Below are 16,038 nucleotides of genomic sequence, written 5' to 3' on the forward strand. Positions count from 1 at the left end.
AGAAACGAACAACAAGGGTCTCTGTTCCCGGATGGGCCCCACGGGTATGTTCTTCCACAGACGGAAGCCGGGAGAAGGTAGCTGAACGTTCATACTGATGAGGGATCTCTATCTGGAGCATATAGAGAATTAATGCAAATCAACAAAACAAATCCAGGAAACCCTGCAGAAAATGCGCGAAGAATATAAACAGGCAATTCTTAAAGAGGGAGCCCAAACAGCTCTTGAACACACCAGGAGACGATGAAACCTGCCAGCAACCCATGAAACGCAGGTGAAGACAAGACGGACTTTCTAAGGAACGTGAGAGCAAAAGGAGGAAGGGGACAAGGAGTGAGCAAGCCTCTGGGGGGGCCAACAACGCCCCCCCGCTGGGGCGTGCCGGGGAGCCGTCACACTGCAGCACTCACAGGCAAGCTGAGGTCACAGCAAGGAGGGGGGAAGAGGGCTGACTGCTGACCAAAGGCCGAAAGGAGCGCTCTCTGCAGCTGAGAGCCGACAAGAAGACAAAGCAGACAGCAGAGAGGGGCAGGTGCGGACACCTCCTGGGGAGGAAAGCCTGGGCGATGGCTGGGGGACAGAGGGGACAGTAGAGGCCATAGCCTGTTAGCACAGCCCAGCACAGGGGAGAAGGGAGGGCGCCGAGGTAGCCACTCTAGCGGTTACGAGAGGGGCGTGCAGGGCCCAGCCCAGGGACGCTCCACGGACACGGGTGCTGCAGGGTGGTGGGCAGAGCAGCCTGCAGGGCGTTCAGGCAACAGGACGCCCGCCACTGCTTCACACCGGGAGGCAGGGCACAGGCGCAGGGTCCTCTGGGCCCAGGGCTTGCCCGCCGTCTGGAGTGGGACAGAGGGTCGCTTACCTGGCGGAGCTGAAGCAGCCTGGTCACCTGCCTGGGCCTGGCTGAGCTTGTCCACGACCTCTTCGTGCACAGAAGGCAGCGGGGAGGGCGCTCCTCTTCGGCAGAGGCCCAGAGGCTGCTGCACGGCTGCCGCCACCATCTGCTGGGAGGGGCTGGCGTGAGGCAAGGCCTCCGTTCCCACAGCAGCGCACAGACCCTGATGGCGTGTCTGGAGGCCTGGGCACAGCCCTCTGCCGGCCCCGCCCCCTGCCCCTCAGGCCGCGTCCTCATCACCTGCACCTGCCTGGCCCATCACCTGTGCCCACCTGCCCAGGCAAGTGGCAAGCGAATGCCAGCCCCATCCGCAGGTCCTGTTCTGCCACACTCCCAGGTCTGCGGCCGAGCGCCCTGAAGGCAAACTCCTGCCCAGCTCTGAGCGCAACCCCCCGAAAGAGCCCCAGCCAGCGGCAGGGCTCCCCAGCTCCCCAGGTGAGTGGATCCAGAACAACCTTCCAGGAAGCCCCCTGAGCAACGCAGCTTAGTTGAACTTCATGACCAAACAGGTGACATGTCCACATCTGTAGTGTGCCTGTGTGTTACAGTCACCCTGGAGGTGACTTCTGGCAGAGAAGCCTTGATGAATGATTTCTTTCCCCAAGTCTAGGCCCCTCCTGAGAGCTCAGAGCAGTGCAGTCAGAGGGCGAAGCTGGGAACCCACCCCCGACTGGTTTTCTCCTGGGTGGGGGGCGGCGGGGGGAACAGCTGGTGACCCGAGGGTGGGAGGTTGGCCCCGGGGGAGCAGTACCTGGGTCGCAGGGCTCCTGGGGCCGCGGGGGCCTCTCCAGCCGCTCCTCGAGGCTGCAGCACATCAGCCTCTTGGCCCTCCCAGCAGCCACGCTGGCTACAGACACAAGCGGATGGCCTGGCTCTCCTGAGACACGAGAGAAGTGGGGCTGCCCCAGCAGCACTCCTAGTGAGCGAGCGCCCTGGGAACGACTGCAAAACCCTCGGGGAGAGGCCACGTTTCGGGGACTGAAGGAGGCAGTGATCAAGTAGGATGCCGGCGATGTAGAAAGGAAAGGTTTTAAGGCAAGAAAGGCCCAGCTTGCTTTTATCTTGGCAATTCTATCAGTTTAAATAATGGTCAAAATTGTCAGAAACCTCCATACTCTTCAATAAGATGAAACATAATGTAGAAAACGCCCTAAAATATCAGCACGGGAAGATGACAGTACCTAAAATATCGGGAGAACCAGGGAGAACATCCAAGTGCAGTGTGAACGCTAACAACGAACGTCTGTTCAGCCTTGAGGGGCCGCCAGCCCGTCCGAGGGCTGAGCCTGCGGCCCACGCAGTTCTGGGCCCTGCTCCGACATCAGGGTTACTTCTCACCAGAGTCAACGGGGCGGAGCAGCTTCTCCCACCTCATGGCCGTCAGCTCAACCCACCGGCCTCGAAAGAGGGATGGTCGAGGGCAGGGCACACCGCCCCGAGTGCCCACAGGAGGGCCACAGGGCCTGGCGGGGCAGCCTCCGCTGGACGCGTGGCAGGGGAGGAGCTGGGAGGGGCAGGCGCGCTCACGGAGCAAGGGCATCAGAGGAGCTAATTCGGGCCAAACCCCAGACCCTCCTGGAAGGGAACCGCAGGGGCACGACCAGGAGGCTGGCCAACAGGCACACGTCTCCAGGAAGGCCCCCGAGACCTGACTGATGGGACAGGCGCTCAGCACTAGGCCCCAGGCGCACCCCACCCTGGCGCGTCCGCTGGCCACGGCCGTGAGGCAGAAAACTCGTTCTGTCGTCACCTCTCAAAGCCCCGGGTCCTGAGGACCCACGGTCAGGAGGCCGAGCACACTCACAGGGTTGAACAGCTCCGTGGTCAGGCCCAGGTAGTTGTGCAGAGCCAGGAAGGTGGCCCCCTGCAGCTGCACCACGATCGTCTGGAGAGAGACGGGCCAGCTGTGTCTCCACGTGCTGAGCCTGCCTCGGCCTCGCGGGCGGGGAAGCCCCTGGTGTAGACAACGCACCCTCGTCACGCAAGGTGTTAGCGCTAGGGGCATAAGGAAACTCTGCATTGTTTTTACAAGTTTTCTGTAAGAGTAAAATGACTGCAAATCAAGAAGTTTAATAATAACAAAAAGAGCTCTTTGGGGGCATGGTGGGAGATCTGAAGACCCCTTTGAGGTTATCAATATTAATTTTTACAGCAAAATATGTATTACAAAATTTTTTAAAAACCATCTTACTTCTTTCTACACCCCCCGCCCCCGAACCCCGCATCACCAGCACTCAGTCCTAACAGTGAAGTTGATTCCACTGTTGCAGACACGTCCTCATGGCCACCTGACTCAGTAAACCGATGGTGAGACACTCAGGGTGCTGGCCCCGTGCCCTCCACCGAGATGGCCACAGCACCGCAGAGAAGCGACCCACCTGCACCACCCTCACCAGGGTTTCAGGATATTTCTCAAAAACTCCTTGGAAAGCCACAGCTGGAAGCCGGAGGACGGTGGATGGGACAGCAGCGCGGGCAGACACAGTTTTGTACGGCGCGGTGTGGCCCTGTAACGAGAGCCCCAGTTGGTCTGCTCTGGCCTGTCCTAAGACCTCGGAGCCTGGCTCCCCAAGCCCCCACTCCGGTCTCAAGCATCACAGCACTCAGGACCCCGCTCTCCTAGGCCTACTGCAAGGCCTCGTGGAGGCAGGATCACCCGCCCAGGAACCCCCCCTGAGCCCTGCCCTGTCACCAAAGGAGCTCCACACGGCCAAGGACCCAGTGGGCAGCATGTGGTTTCTCTCTTCTGGGAACTGGCTGGTGCTCGAGAGAAAAGATGACGTTTTCAGTCGCAGAATCACCCCCAGGCAGTGACCTTGGCCCTTTCTGGTGCGCAGCTCTGAGTCCTGCCACCTCCTCTCCCCCAACTGCCATTTGCAGGCAACCACCAGCTCTTTTCTGAACTGATGGTTTTCCTTCATCAAAGTACCACATAAATGGAATCACACAAGGCTTGGGCCCGTCCACTGAGATTACGCACTTCAGGGTCATCATGCTGTTCATGTACCAGTAGTTTGTGCTGTTTATTTTATTTTATTTTATTTTATTTGTTTTTTGTGCTGTTTATTGATGAGAACTAGTCTATTTTATGGATGCATCACAGTTTCTTTATCCATCTAGCAGGTGAAGGATATCTGGGGTGTTTCCAGTATTGGCAATTATAGATAAAACTAATGTAAATATTTCCATACAGGGTTCTGTGTGAACAGAGTTTTTGTTTCTCTTGCTAAGTATTGTGGAATTACTTACCAAAACCTCAGCTAAAGTTGGAGTGGGGACTGGCCTGTAGGGGGAGGTCTCATGCCTGCCATGCATGTCAATTACCCCAAAAAGGAAGAGATCTCCGCCTACATCTTGGACAGGAAGGTGCCTCTACTTACCATCAGGCAGGAGGAAGGAAACTTCCCTCTGCCCCCGACAGCCCAGCCAATCAGAGACAGCAGGGGCCCAGCCAATGGGAAGCCTCCATTGGACCCCCAGCTCCTCCAATGGAAACTTTGGTTATCACAGCCCCTCCCAACTCCCCCTTCTCCCTATAAAAGCAAGCTCCCCCTCCTTGTTCTCTGGATTTGGCTTTTGTCTGCCATAGTTTCCATATTCTGAATTGCAATTCCTCTGCTCTTCCTGAATAAACTCGCTTTTGCTGATAAAATAACTGGCTACCATTTATTAAAGTTGATATATTTATATGGTGTCAGAAGTGGGATCTGAAGGAGGCGAACCCCAAGAGATGATGGGCCCTGGAATGGAGCGAGGTACCCACACTGTGAGCCCCTCATGCTCATCACTTCCCTGAGTCTCTTCTTGGATTCCAAACTCTGCTCTTTTTGCGTTTTGAGTTCTCTGACTTTATTTGGGATCTGGAACGGCTTTGTCCTTTCAGGTGAAAGGTTTCATCTTTTCTGGTTCAAGGCTTCATCCTTGGTGAGTACTCAGTTGTTTTCTGGAGTGCGCAATAGTGACGTTCTTTTGGAAGATAGAGCTAACTGGAATCCAGTAATTTGTTTTATTCCTTTTGGAATCTGGGCCAGGACTCCGGCAACTTTCTTGGGTTTCCAGGAGAACTTAGGGAAAGTTAGCTGATTCCAGAGCCAACAGTTTCAGCTCAGTGATGGTCGCTTAACTCATCTGCCAAGGTGGTTTCGGATAACCACGAGACTGCGATTACCTACTTGCTGAGCAAGGAGGTGTCTGCAGTAGCAAACCCCTCTTGCTGCAAGTGGTTAAATGCCTCTGGGGAAGTAGAGACCCAATGACATAAAACTAAAGAGCAAGCGCATTGGTTAGAGCAATATCACTGGACAACCCGCTGTCTTTTCGGTGTATTCAGCTGGATACCTGCAGGTCTGGCTCCTGGTTTAGAACCATCGTGCAAACTGGCCATCCCTCGCAGCCCCCAGGGAGCCCTGGAGCTGGGAGGAAGCCAGCCTTTCCCGGCAGGACGTGTCCCCTCCCCACCCCTGCCTCTGATCAAAAATCTGATCTTTTTTTTCTATGAATTTGTTTGTTTGTTTTTGAAGTATAACTGACCTACAACAGGATGTGAGATCCTGGTGCACAACACAGTGATCTGATATTTCCATACATTACAAAATGATCTCTACTGTATGATTTCAAGTCCTTGAAATTTATTACCATTTGTTTTATGGCCCAGAATATAGTATGCCTTGTGAGTGTCCCATGTTCATGTGAAAAGAATGTGTTTTGCTGTTGTTGGGACCAGTGTTCAATAAATGTTCACTTAATTAATTAATCAAGGTGGTTGATGGTGTTGTTTAGATTTTTCTACATCTTTGCAGACTTTCTGTCTACTTGTTCTGTCGATTACTGAGAGAGAAGTGAAGTCACCAACTGTAAGTATGGATCCGTTTCTCCTTTCACCTCTGTAAGTTTCTGTTCCGCTTTTGAAATTCTGCCATTAGGAGGATACACATTTGGGATTGTTGTATCTTCTTGACTAGTGCTGTTCCTCACCCCTGGAAACACTCTGTGGTCGCAAGTCTACTTTGTCTACGTTAATGTAGCCCTTCAGTTTTCTTGTGAGTTTTCATGGTATAGCTTTTCACATTCTTTTATTTTTAATCTACCTAAGTCTTTATATTTAAAGTGGGTTTCATGAAGTCAGCATATAGCTAGATGTTGGTATTTCCATCCAATCTGATCACCATTTAATTGGTACATTCAATGTTATTATTGATGTGGCTAGGTTTAGGCTCCAATTTTCTGGGGAATGTTGACTTTTTTAGCAGGTTATCAAGCTGGCTGGGTTCAGGCCACAAGTTCTGTCTTACTCCCCCCGACCCGCCCTCCGTGGGGCAGGGCGCCAGTGTCTCTGATTTGGGGGCAATGCCTCGCGTGCTTGGCTCCTGCTGGCACAGGTGTCCCTCGGGGGTTAGGCTGAGACCTGGGCTGAGGCTGAATCTTAGTCCCGTTCTTTCTCACGGTCTGTGCTGTGCTGCTCTCCGTCTGCGCTGACACTTGCAGGATCCACCCACACTCTCTCCCACACTGAGAAAGTCCGTGACTGCTTTGCCCCGAGGCAAAGCAGTGAGACAGCAGAGGAAACCCAGGGAACTCACCATTCCTGGGCTGCTTTTCCTGTTTCAGTTCCCACCCACAGTCTACCCACTTTTATTTTCAGATTCCTGGGTAATTGCTTCTTGCGTTTTGCTGGAGTTTTTGTTGTAATCAGCAGGAAAGAGAGGTTGTGGTGGCATCACCCTGCCACAGCAGAACTGGAATTCTATTTCATTTTTATTAAAAATAACATCTCAATTTCCTTCTTCTTTTAAAGCCAGAATGAAGAAGCCTAATGAATTGCCGTAGACAGCAGCTCACCTGTGTGGTGAGGCTCACTGTTGCTGCTGTGAGAGAGAACCCTGCTTTAACTTCATATGTGAGGCCCTGAAAACGAGAACTCAAACAAGGTGAGACCTAGTGGACGGCCAGTCTCCTGGCCTGACTGTCCTCTGAAGTAAACCTGGCAAATCCCCCTTCCTCTGAAGAGCCCTGCGTGTCGGGAACACTGGGCATCTGGCTCAAGGTGTCCTCAGTGAGCTCTGGGACTCAGTGACATTACTTCTGCCTTGGAGTCCTTTCTGCTTACTTCAAAGCCTTTTTAAAGAGAAGGCTGTCCCCGTATATATGGAGAAAACCACAATTCAAAAAGGTACATACACCCCAATGTGCATAGCAGCACTATTCACAATAGCCAAGACATGGAATAAACCTAAATGTCCATCAACGATGAATGGACAAAGAAGATGTGGTATATTTATACAATGGTATACTACTCAGCCATAAAAAAGAATGAAATTATGCCATTTGCAGCAACATGGATGGACCTAGAAATTATCATACTAAATGAAGTAAGTCAGAGAATGACAAATATCATATGATATCACTTATATGTGGCATCGTTTAAAAAATGATACAAATGAACTTATTTACAAAACAGAAATAGATTCACAGAAAACAAACAGACATAGACAACAAACTTATGGTTACCAAAGGGGAAACGGGGGGAGCAATAAAGTAGGAGTTTGAGATTAACATGTACACACTCCTATGTATAAAACAGATAAAAACAACATCCTACCGTATAGCACAGGGAACACTACTCAATATTTTGTAATAAGCTATACGGGAAAAGAATGTGAAAAAGAAAAGAGATATATACATATAAGTATAACTGAATCACTTTGCTGCACACCTGAAACTAACACAACATTGTAAATCAACTATACTTCAATTAAAAAAAAAACACACACACAAAAACCAAACTTCTGAGTTCAAAACAATAAAAAAAAGAAAAAGAGACAGAGAGAGGTTGTCCCGCAAGAGACCCACAACCACGCACAAGAAACAGGAGCCCAGAGCAGCCCGGAGCGGCCAGCCACCTGCCAGGTGTCCAACACAGAAACGGGAGGCCAGCTCCAGATTCCCTGTGAGGCCGGCGAGTCCAGCCCGGCCCCTCAGTATTTATGCACCACTGGGCTGCTCTGTGGGGAGCGGGCGTCCTCTTCAGCGGGCTCACGGGGTGAGGGTCTATCTCGGGCACGACCTCACCCCGTTTCCAGGCCATCTCTACAAGACCTGTACCAGCAGCATGTCCTCCACTCGCCAGCAAGCCAAGCTGCCAGGAGACCCCGGGAGAAGCACGGGAGGGACGTCGCCACAAACCCCATCAGACAGCAATTCTCATCTGTTCCAGAATCAGGGAGAAAAGCGTCTGTGTGCCTGTGTCTGTGAACATGTGTCTGTGTGTTTGGGGAGAGGGTGGAAAGAGAAAATGACAATTTAACATCTAATGCTAGAAACAGCTCAAATGGACTTGTTTACTTAGAAAAACAATGCCCTCGACCTCTCCAAGAAACTTGAAAAGCACAGGAGAGGCTGCTGCTGGGGTGTGCACAGGCCTGGTACACACCTGCAGTACCTACAGGTGTTCTCTGCAGTACCGGCCACTATAGGAAACAATCATAGCCACCTGAATGTCAGTCAACAACGGGTAGATCAACGGGTACTGAGCAGACAACTGAACTAGAACAACACGCCCACGTGGAGGGACGTGTGGCAACAATCCCCGCGAAGCAAGGGGGCTGCAGAACCGTGTGGAGCGTGGCGCCACTGGGGAGCCCGCCGTGAACAATCACCCCACGCTTTGCAGAACGCCGGAGAAGACTCAGAAGAGCAGCTGCCTTCTGAAAGGGTAGGGGGGGAGCTGAATGGTACTGACAGCTTACAGCTAACCTGAGTTACACGGCCATCACTGTCTCACCTGGCTGACAGCCGACGTGTCTGCTTCCTGCATTGTGCTTTTTGGTACATCTGAAATATTTCATAACAAATTCGTAAAAATTAAAACAATGAGGGGGTGGAATTGGAGGAAGGTGCTCAAAAGGTACAAACTTCCAGTTACAAGATAAACAAGCACTACACGTCTACACGGCTCATCTGCACTGGCTGTGTAGCCAGGTCAGATGTGGATTTCCCTCTCACATAACTGGACTGTTGGGAACAGGATAGGCCCAGATCTTAAGGACAGAAGCAAATAAACAGAGACGAGGTGATACAGGGGGCAAAAAAAAATCTCATCTTACTTCATCCACAAAAAAAAATATTCAGAGAGGAAAAAAAGCTCTTGAAATAAAAAACATGATGACAGGAGAAAAGGGAACCCTCCTACACCGTTGGTGGGAATGTAAATGTGCAGCCACTATGGAGAACAGTATGGAGGTTCCTTAAAAAACTAAAAATAGACCCACCAGAGGATCCATCAATTCCACTCCTGGGCATAGATCTGCAGAAAACTCTAATTGGAAAAGATACATGCACCCCAATGTGCATAGCAGCACTATTCACAATAGCCAAGACATGGAAGCAACCTAAGTGTCCATCAACAGAGGAATGGATAAAGAAGATGTGGTATATATATACAGTGGGATACTATTCAGCCATAAAAAAGAATGAAATTTTGCCATTTGCAGCAACATGGAGGGACCTAAAGATTATCATACTAAATGAACTAAGTCAGACAGAGAAAGACAAATATTATATGATATCACTTATACATGGAATCTAAAAAGAGGATACAAATGAACTTATTTACAAAACAGAAATAGACTCACAGACATAGAGAACAAACTAATGTACCAAAGGGGAAAGGGGGGGAGGGATAAATTAGGAGTTTGGGATTAACAAATACACACTACTATATTTAAAATAGATAACCAACAAGGACCTACTGTATAGCACAGGGAACTACATTCAATATCCTGTCATAAACCATAATGGAAAAGAATCTGAAAAAGAATATATATATATATTCTTTGCTGTACACTTTGCTGTACACATGAAACAAACACAACATTGTAAATCAACTAGACTTCAATTAAAAAAAAATGACAGAAATTAAAAATTCAATGGAAGATTTGGAAAATAAAGTTGAAGAAACCTCCTAAGAAGTAAAATAGAAAGATAAAGGGAGTGCAAAACAAAGACAGTTCTAGATCTATAAGGTTTCAAAACTCTATCTCCCTTGGGCTTCCCTGGTGGCGCAGTGGTTGAGAATCTGCCTGCCAATGCAGGGGACACGGGTTCGAGCCCTGGTCCGGGAAGACCCCACATGCCACGGAGCAACTAAGTCCGTGTGCCACAACTACTGAGCCTGCGCTCTAGAGCCCATGCGCCACAACTACTGAAGTCCGCGCGCCTAGAGCCCGTGCTCCACAACAAGAGAAGCCACCGCAATGAGAAGCATGTGCACTGCAACAAAGAGTAGCCCCCACTCGCCACAACTAGAGAAAGCCGCGTGCAGCAACGAAGACCTAACGCAGCCATAATTTAAAAAAAAACAAAAAAAACTCTATCTCCCTTGCACCCTTCTCAGCAAGCAGATAGAGTATTTGCTCCACCCAAACAAGCAAGCAGACCAGGAGAGGAGGCGAGAGTCCTGCCCAGGAAGAAAGAAAGGGCGCCAGGGGGGCTGGACTGTGTGGCCCAGAAGGTCGGATGGAGATGGAGGATGGGGACCCGGGGGTTTCTCCCCAGCTCATGGAGCGCCGGGCCAGGGCAGCGGTGCACACAACGCACAGAAAACTAAGCAACCAAAAAATGAGGCAACTGTTAACTCCAGGGAAAACAGAAAGGAACCTCACCCCCAGGCTCCACAAGCTCGGCTGCTGACAACGTCCACAAAGGTGGGACGAGAGGAATAGGATGGTGAGGCAAGCAGGGCATTTTCTACAGTGGGAAGTCGACACAAAATTAAGACGAAGAATTACAAAACGAGAGCAGCTGGTTTTACGGAGGAGACTGAAAGAGCTGGAAGTGGCCTTTCTGGGGAGGGGGCGATGGAACAGACAACTGCAGTTCACAAAACATCAAATATGTTTTTAGAATTTGTTCAGGTTATTCTGATAAAAATAAATTAAAAAAATTTTAAACCACAAACACAAATGTTTGGTGAGGCAAAAATGATGTCCTTCCAAATAATCATTTAATCCAATATAGAATTATTTTCTCCCAAACATCCCCCACATTCTCCCTCCAGCCACTCAAGGCAGCAGGACTCCTGCCCCAGGGAGGGGCACTCTGCTGACACCGACGCCGGCGCAAGGTGACCACAGCAGGCTGCGTAGCCCCGACCCTGCTCACAGCACACAGCCCACGACGCTGCCACGAACGGCACTCAGCCCAAAAGTTACAACGAGATCAGGGTCAGCAGCGGACCAAGAAATAAGAGAAGGGCCTCCACTGCCCTTCTCTCGTTCTTATTTAGGAGCCCCTAATAATTTACCTGCGTGTAGATGGACAGCCCGTCTAGACCTCCCAGCCTCTCAGGCCCACAGCACGAGTTACAGACTCAGACGCACACCAGCCAGAGCCCCACAGAGCCAGCCTGCTCCAGCCGCAACTGCCAGCCTGGATGCCCTCCCCCATCCCCTCCAGACAGCCCCTGGCCAGCCCTGCTAGTAGGAGGCGGTGTCCCTCTCAGGCCCGGCCAGGCGTCTGATGATGACATACCAGGTCCTGGGGGCAGACAAAGACCACAGAGTCCTGTGCACGCCTCCGCCCCAGGCCCCAAACAGCTCGAAGCACACGTGTGCGGTCTGACAGGGGCAAGATGAGCACACTGGACACGCCCCAAGTCTCCGTTTGGAGCCTGCCGCCCCCTTGTCGTGCACAAGGACTTAGGGCTCGCTCAGAGGACACCCATGAGGGGTGCCTCCGTGGTGAGCGTCACACATGCTCCTGGCCCTGCGCAGACACATCGCTGCCAAGGTGCTGCTGAACTGTTCTGGAGACCTCTCCATGCAGTGTCCGGAGAAACTGAGGTACAAGTTGCCTCAGTACACAGAAAAAAATAAAAGCAAGAGGTATAACTTCCAAGGATAAGATTAAAATCAAATACACCTTCTGAGTGACAGAGGTGTATGCATTTATCAAAACAGCTACACACACTTCAGATTTGTTTTATTGTAAGTAGATTTTGCTCAGAAGAAAAAGAAGATTAAACAAATACTAAATTCTAGTTAATCAGGAGGAAATGAGGCACACTGAACTGAGCCTTTTGCAACTGGTGATGGAAATAAATTGATTTTACTATTCTGTCTACTTTTGAACATGTTTAAAATATTCCATGATAAAAAGTTTGAAAGTCATAACATGAGATGCTAGTTTTTAAGCTATTGGACTAGCAAAGATCAGATATGAAATGGCTCACTAGTGGATGAGGCTGAAGAAATAGGTGCCCTCACACATGTCCCGCGGTTCAGCCTCTGTGTGGGGTGTGAGGCGTGTCCCTTGGATCCAGTGAGTCTCCTAGGGATTTACCCTACAGACTGGCCTTCAAACACAGGAAACAATGTCCACACAAGACCATTCCCTGCAATGATGAACAGCAAGAGCTGGGGAACGACTGAAGGACACACATTAGCACAAAAGATCCAGAGAGGGTCCCTCCTGGGAAGGGGACTCAGGGCCTGAAGGCGGGAGAAATCACTCTCACCTTGCGATGTTTTAGGCACCTGAAGCTTGGAGCCCATGCATGTGTTACTCAGTCCAAAGAATGATCATTTAAGAAACGGCCAAATCCCATAAGCCAACACCCAGCTCCCCTTAGACACCTGGTCAGACACCTGCTCTCGGGCACACCCCTGACCTACTAGGGGTCCCCCGGACCTAGACCAGCCCCTTGTCACTGGAGAGCTGGCCTCGGTGCTGAGGGACCTGCTGTCCAGGCGAGCCTGGGCAGGCCTGGGGGCGCGGGGCACTCACAGTGGTGACGTCCAGGACGCTGAGGAGACTGTGGACGCTGTCTCCAGCCAGAACCTCTTTGACCGCCACCTCAGTGCCATCCTGCGCTTGCGAAGCAGAGCAGAGTCACCCGCTGTGGAGGCCAGGCCGGCTGGGCAAACGACCTCCACCACCACTGGTCATGTGGGGCAGGGGCTGCACCCCAGCCGACGTGTGGGAATGAGGAGGACAGGAAAATGACGGCGACTAGGAGGAAAGAAGGGGCCCAGCCCAGCCTTTCTGCCCCGTGTCTTGTCAGCACCAGGAGGCTTTGCCTACGTGAGTTTGCTGGCCTAACTAAAAGGGCTGTGAGAACTAAATGCAGTTATTTGAACCAGTATAAATAAGAGCATTTTGACATATCTTTCCACTGGATTAAAAGAAAAAGAAAACGATGTGATGCTGGTGATTTAGTACAGGAGCTTCATCTCAGTGTGACCCAGGAAAACCCCTGTGAACTTGTTCAAACCTGGCACTGGCCACTGCCCAGGAGCCCTTCCGTCTGGCCCGAAGGCTCCGGCTCTCTTGGTGAAGGCCTGCCACGTGGATGATGTGGAGGCCCCGCCGGAGGAGACTGGACGAAAGCCACGCCTTTTCTAATTGCCCCACCAGGTCACCCGTAGACAAAGCGACACTGTGGTCTAGGAGCCCGAAGACCATGCAGGAGCTGTCCTAGGTCAGGGCCCACCCAGGGCCCGGCAGGCGGGAACTTCACGTGGCTGGGGTGGGGGCGACCTCACACGGTCCAGGGTTCGCTAAGGGTCTGCGGTGGGAGCCTGCGTCACCCACCAGCAGGCAAATAAACCGACAAGCCCTCAGGAGTCTTGGTCTATAGGTCCCCCCGGCAATTGTGACTTAAGCATATAAGTCAACAGAGGCAGGAAACAAAGAGTTAGCTTCCAGGTGAATTAATATCTTAATTATTTTCTTAGACTTAAAATTATTTACAGCCTGAAACCCGAAAATAAGGCAAGGGTGCTATTGATCATCATAGATCAATACCCAACCACTGAGGGGTTCCAAGGCAGTGGGAGAGACACGGCAAAATGCTTGTGATGTGGGTTTCCCTGGTGGTGCAGTGGTTAAGAATCCGCCTGCCAACGCAGGGGACACGGGTTCGAGCCCTGGTCCAGGAAGATCCCACATGCCACGGAGCAACTAAGCCCGTGCGCCACAGCTACTGAGCCTGTGCTCTAGAGCCCGTGAGCCACAGCTACTGGGCCTGCGCTCTAGAGCCCACGAGCCACAACTACTGAAGCCCGCGCACCTAGAGCCCACGAGCCACAACTACTGAAGCCTGCGCACCTAGAGCCTGTGCTCTGCAACAAGAGAAGCCACAGCAATGAGAAGCCCGCGCACTGCAATGAAGAGTAGCCCCTGCTCGCTGCAACTAGAGAAAGCCTGCGCGCAGCAATGAAGAGCCAACAGAGCCAAAAATAAATTAATTAATTAATTAATTAATTTTTAAAAAGTGCTTGCAACGTGTCTGGGGAAATGCAGAGGTGAGCCACCATGCACAGCCCCTGTGCAGCGGAAGCTGACACACCTGCGTCAAGGGCAGCTGTGGTCCAATGTGCTTTTTCCTCCAAAGAACAAAACATTTAAATTTTGCACTCCGAAGGCCCATAGTTTGGCTCACCACATTCCTCTCCGCGGCGTGCTGGCCCACACAGGTGCCCTCGCCGCTCAGTGGGGAAGACATGTAAGGAAATTTGCATAAGACAGTGGTGCAAAATGGAGCTGGAGGAGCCTTATCTGTGCACAGAGATACTCCTGAGAATAACCCAGATACTCCACTTGATTTCACACTGGAAAAGTACAAGAGGATAGAGGCAACTGTAAAAAAAACTACCCAGAAGGGCATAAAGCAGCAGCTGTACTTCCAGTCCTGGATTTAGCCCAAAGGCAGAATGGATGGCTGCCCATCTCTGCTATGAACAAGGTTGCAGAAAGTTACAAGTACCTCCAATGAGAATATATGAAGAAGCAGCCTTTTATACAATGTATAATCGAAAACCAGTTGGAAAGAATCATATTCAAGTTTGCACTACTATGCCTTGCATGCTTGAAACTCTGACAGCATACTGGAGGCCACTCAGAAAAAGCTTGGAATAAAGGTCAGGGAGACTACACTTGACAAACTTTTCACTCTTACAGAAATGGAATATTTAGGGGCCTGTGTCAACGCACCAATGGTTCAAATAAATGACAACTACTATGAGGATGTGACACCTAAGGACACTGAAGAAATTATTGATGAACTCAAGGCTGGCAAAACCCCAAAACCTGGGCCAAGGAGTGGACGCTGCTCATGTGAGCCAGCCAGAGGTCTTACCTCTCTGACTGAACCACCTAAAGAACCTGGCTTTGGTGTGCAAGCAGGTCTTTAATTTATATTCAACTGTAAATATGCCACTGGAGAAATAAAATATGAATCTCCTATCTACATAAAATAAAATATAATAAAATAAAATTTGGTACTAACTTTTCAATGGAAAACTTAACAAATGTTAAAGAGGGCAGACCTCTAAGTGAAAACACAACAGATCCCCCAGCCCTGCCCCACCCGAGGGCTCTCACCGAATCCTGGATGCAGACCTCCAGCCGCCCGTCCTGCACCATGTAGATGCTGGTATCTGGCTCCCCTGGCCGGAAGACATACTCCCCTTCCAGAAGCTGCACAAACACCATGTGTTTGCAAAGTTCCAGGAACAGTGGCTTCTCAAAGTGACCCAGGACCCTACAAGAAACAGTGCACGTGGGACACCTACAGGAAGGAGGGGAGGAGGGACACAGGCCACCGTCCCTGCCGGCCAGACCACAGAGCGAGCTTTCCAGGGCTGCAGAGCCCATGGCACAAGCACCAGCAGGACAGAGGCTTAAGCTTCAGGAATTCCCATCAGCTACTGTTCCATGAGCTCAGAGAGCTCTCAGGCCGTGACCATGAATTTGAACCAGATGCATAAACAAGGGCAGGTAGTGAAGCGCTTGAAAGAGGAGTCGGGGCTTCCAGGGAGAAATGCGGAACCAGTCTTTCAATTTTCCATCCAGCCACACACTTCCCATACTCGCTCCACGTCGCCCTGAAGGTGAACACTCTGATAAGCAGACAGACACACGAAAGAACCGGCGAGGAGGTTCCACTCGCCACTGGGAGGGCAGCGATGGCAAGAAGCCTTCCCAACTGATGAAAGCAATGTTCACATGTTGGGGTCTGGGAGGTCACTCTGGCTTACACATGAGTTAACTCCCACTTCATGCTCAATAGACAGAATAGCCTGTTGTGGCTGATCAAACACACATTGTACGTCTGCTTAATTATTAAAGGGCACATTGACCAGAAG

The 16,038-nt window shown here is 50.8% G+C and overlaps 1 protein-coding gene across 1 annotated transcript in view; it reads right to left on the minus strand.

The window, feature by feature from the left end:
• PNPLA7 (patatin like phospholipase domain containing 7) overlaps nt 1–16,038 on the minus strand; it is a 54,128-nt gene that overhangs the window by 31,541 nt on the left and 6,549 nt on the right. The window contains 5 exon segments of the mRNA XM_057548751.1: nt 863–951; nt 953–1,004; nt 1,647–1,767; nt 2,694–2,849; nt 3,274–3,402. Of these exon segments, the coding sequence (XP_057404734.1) occupies nt 863–951; nt 953–1,004; nt 1,647–1,767; nt 2,694–2,849; nt 3,274–3,402 (547 nt within the window).

The sequence above is a fragment of the Balaenoptera acutorostrata genome, chromosome 6, assembly GCF_949987535.1.
Source record: "Balaenoptera acutorostrata chromosome 6, mBalAcu1.1, whole genome shotgun sequence".
In the NCBI taxonomy this organism is placed as follows: Eukaryota; Metazoa; Chordata; class Mammalia; order Artiodactyla; family Balaenopteridae; genus Balaenoptera; species Balaenoptera acutorostrata.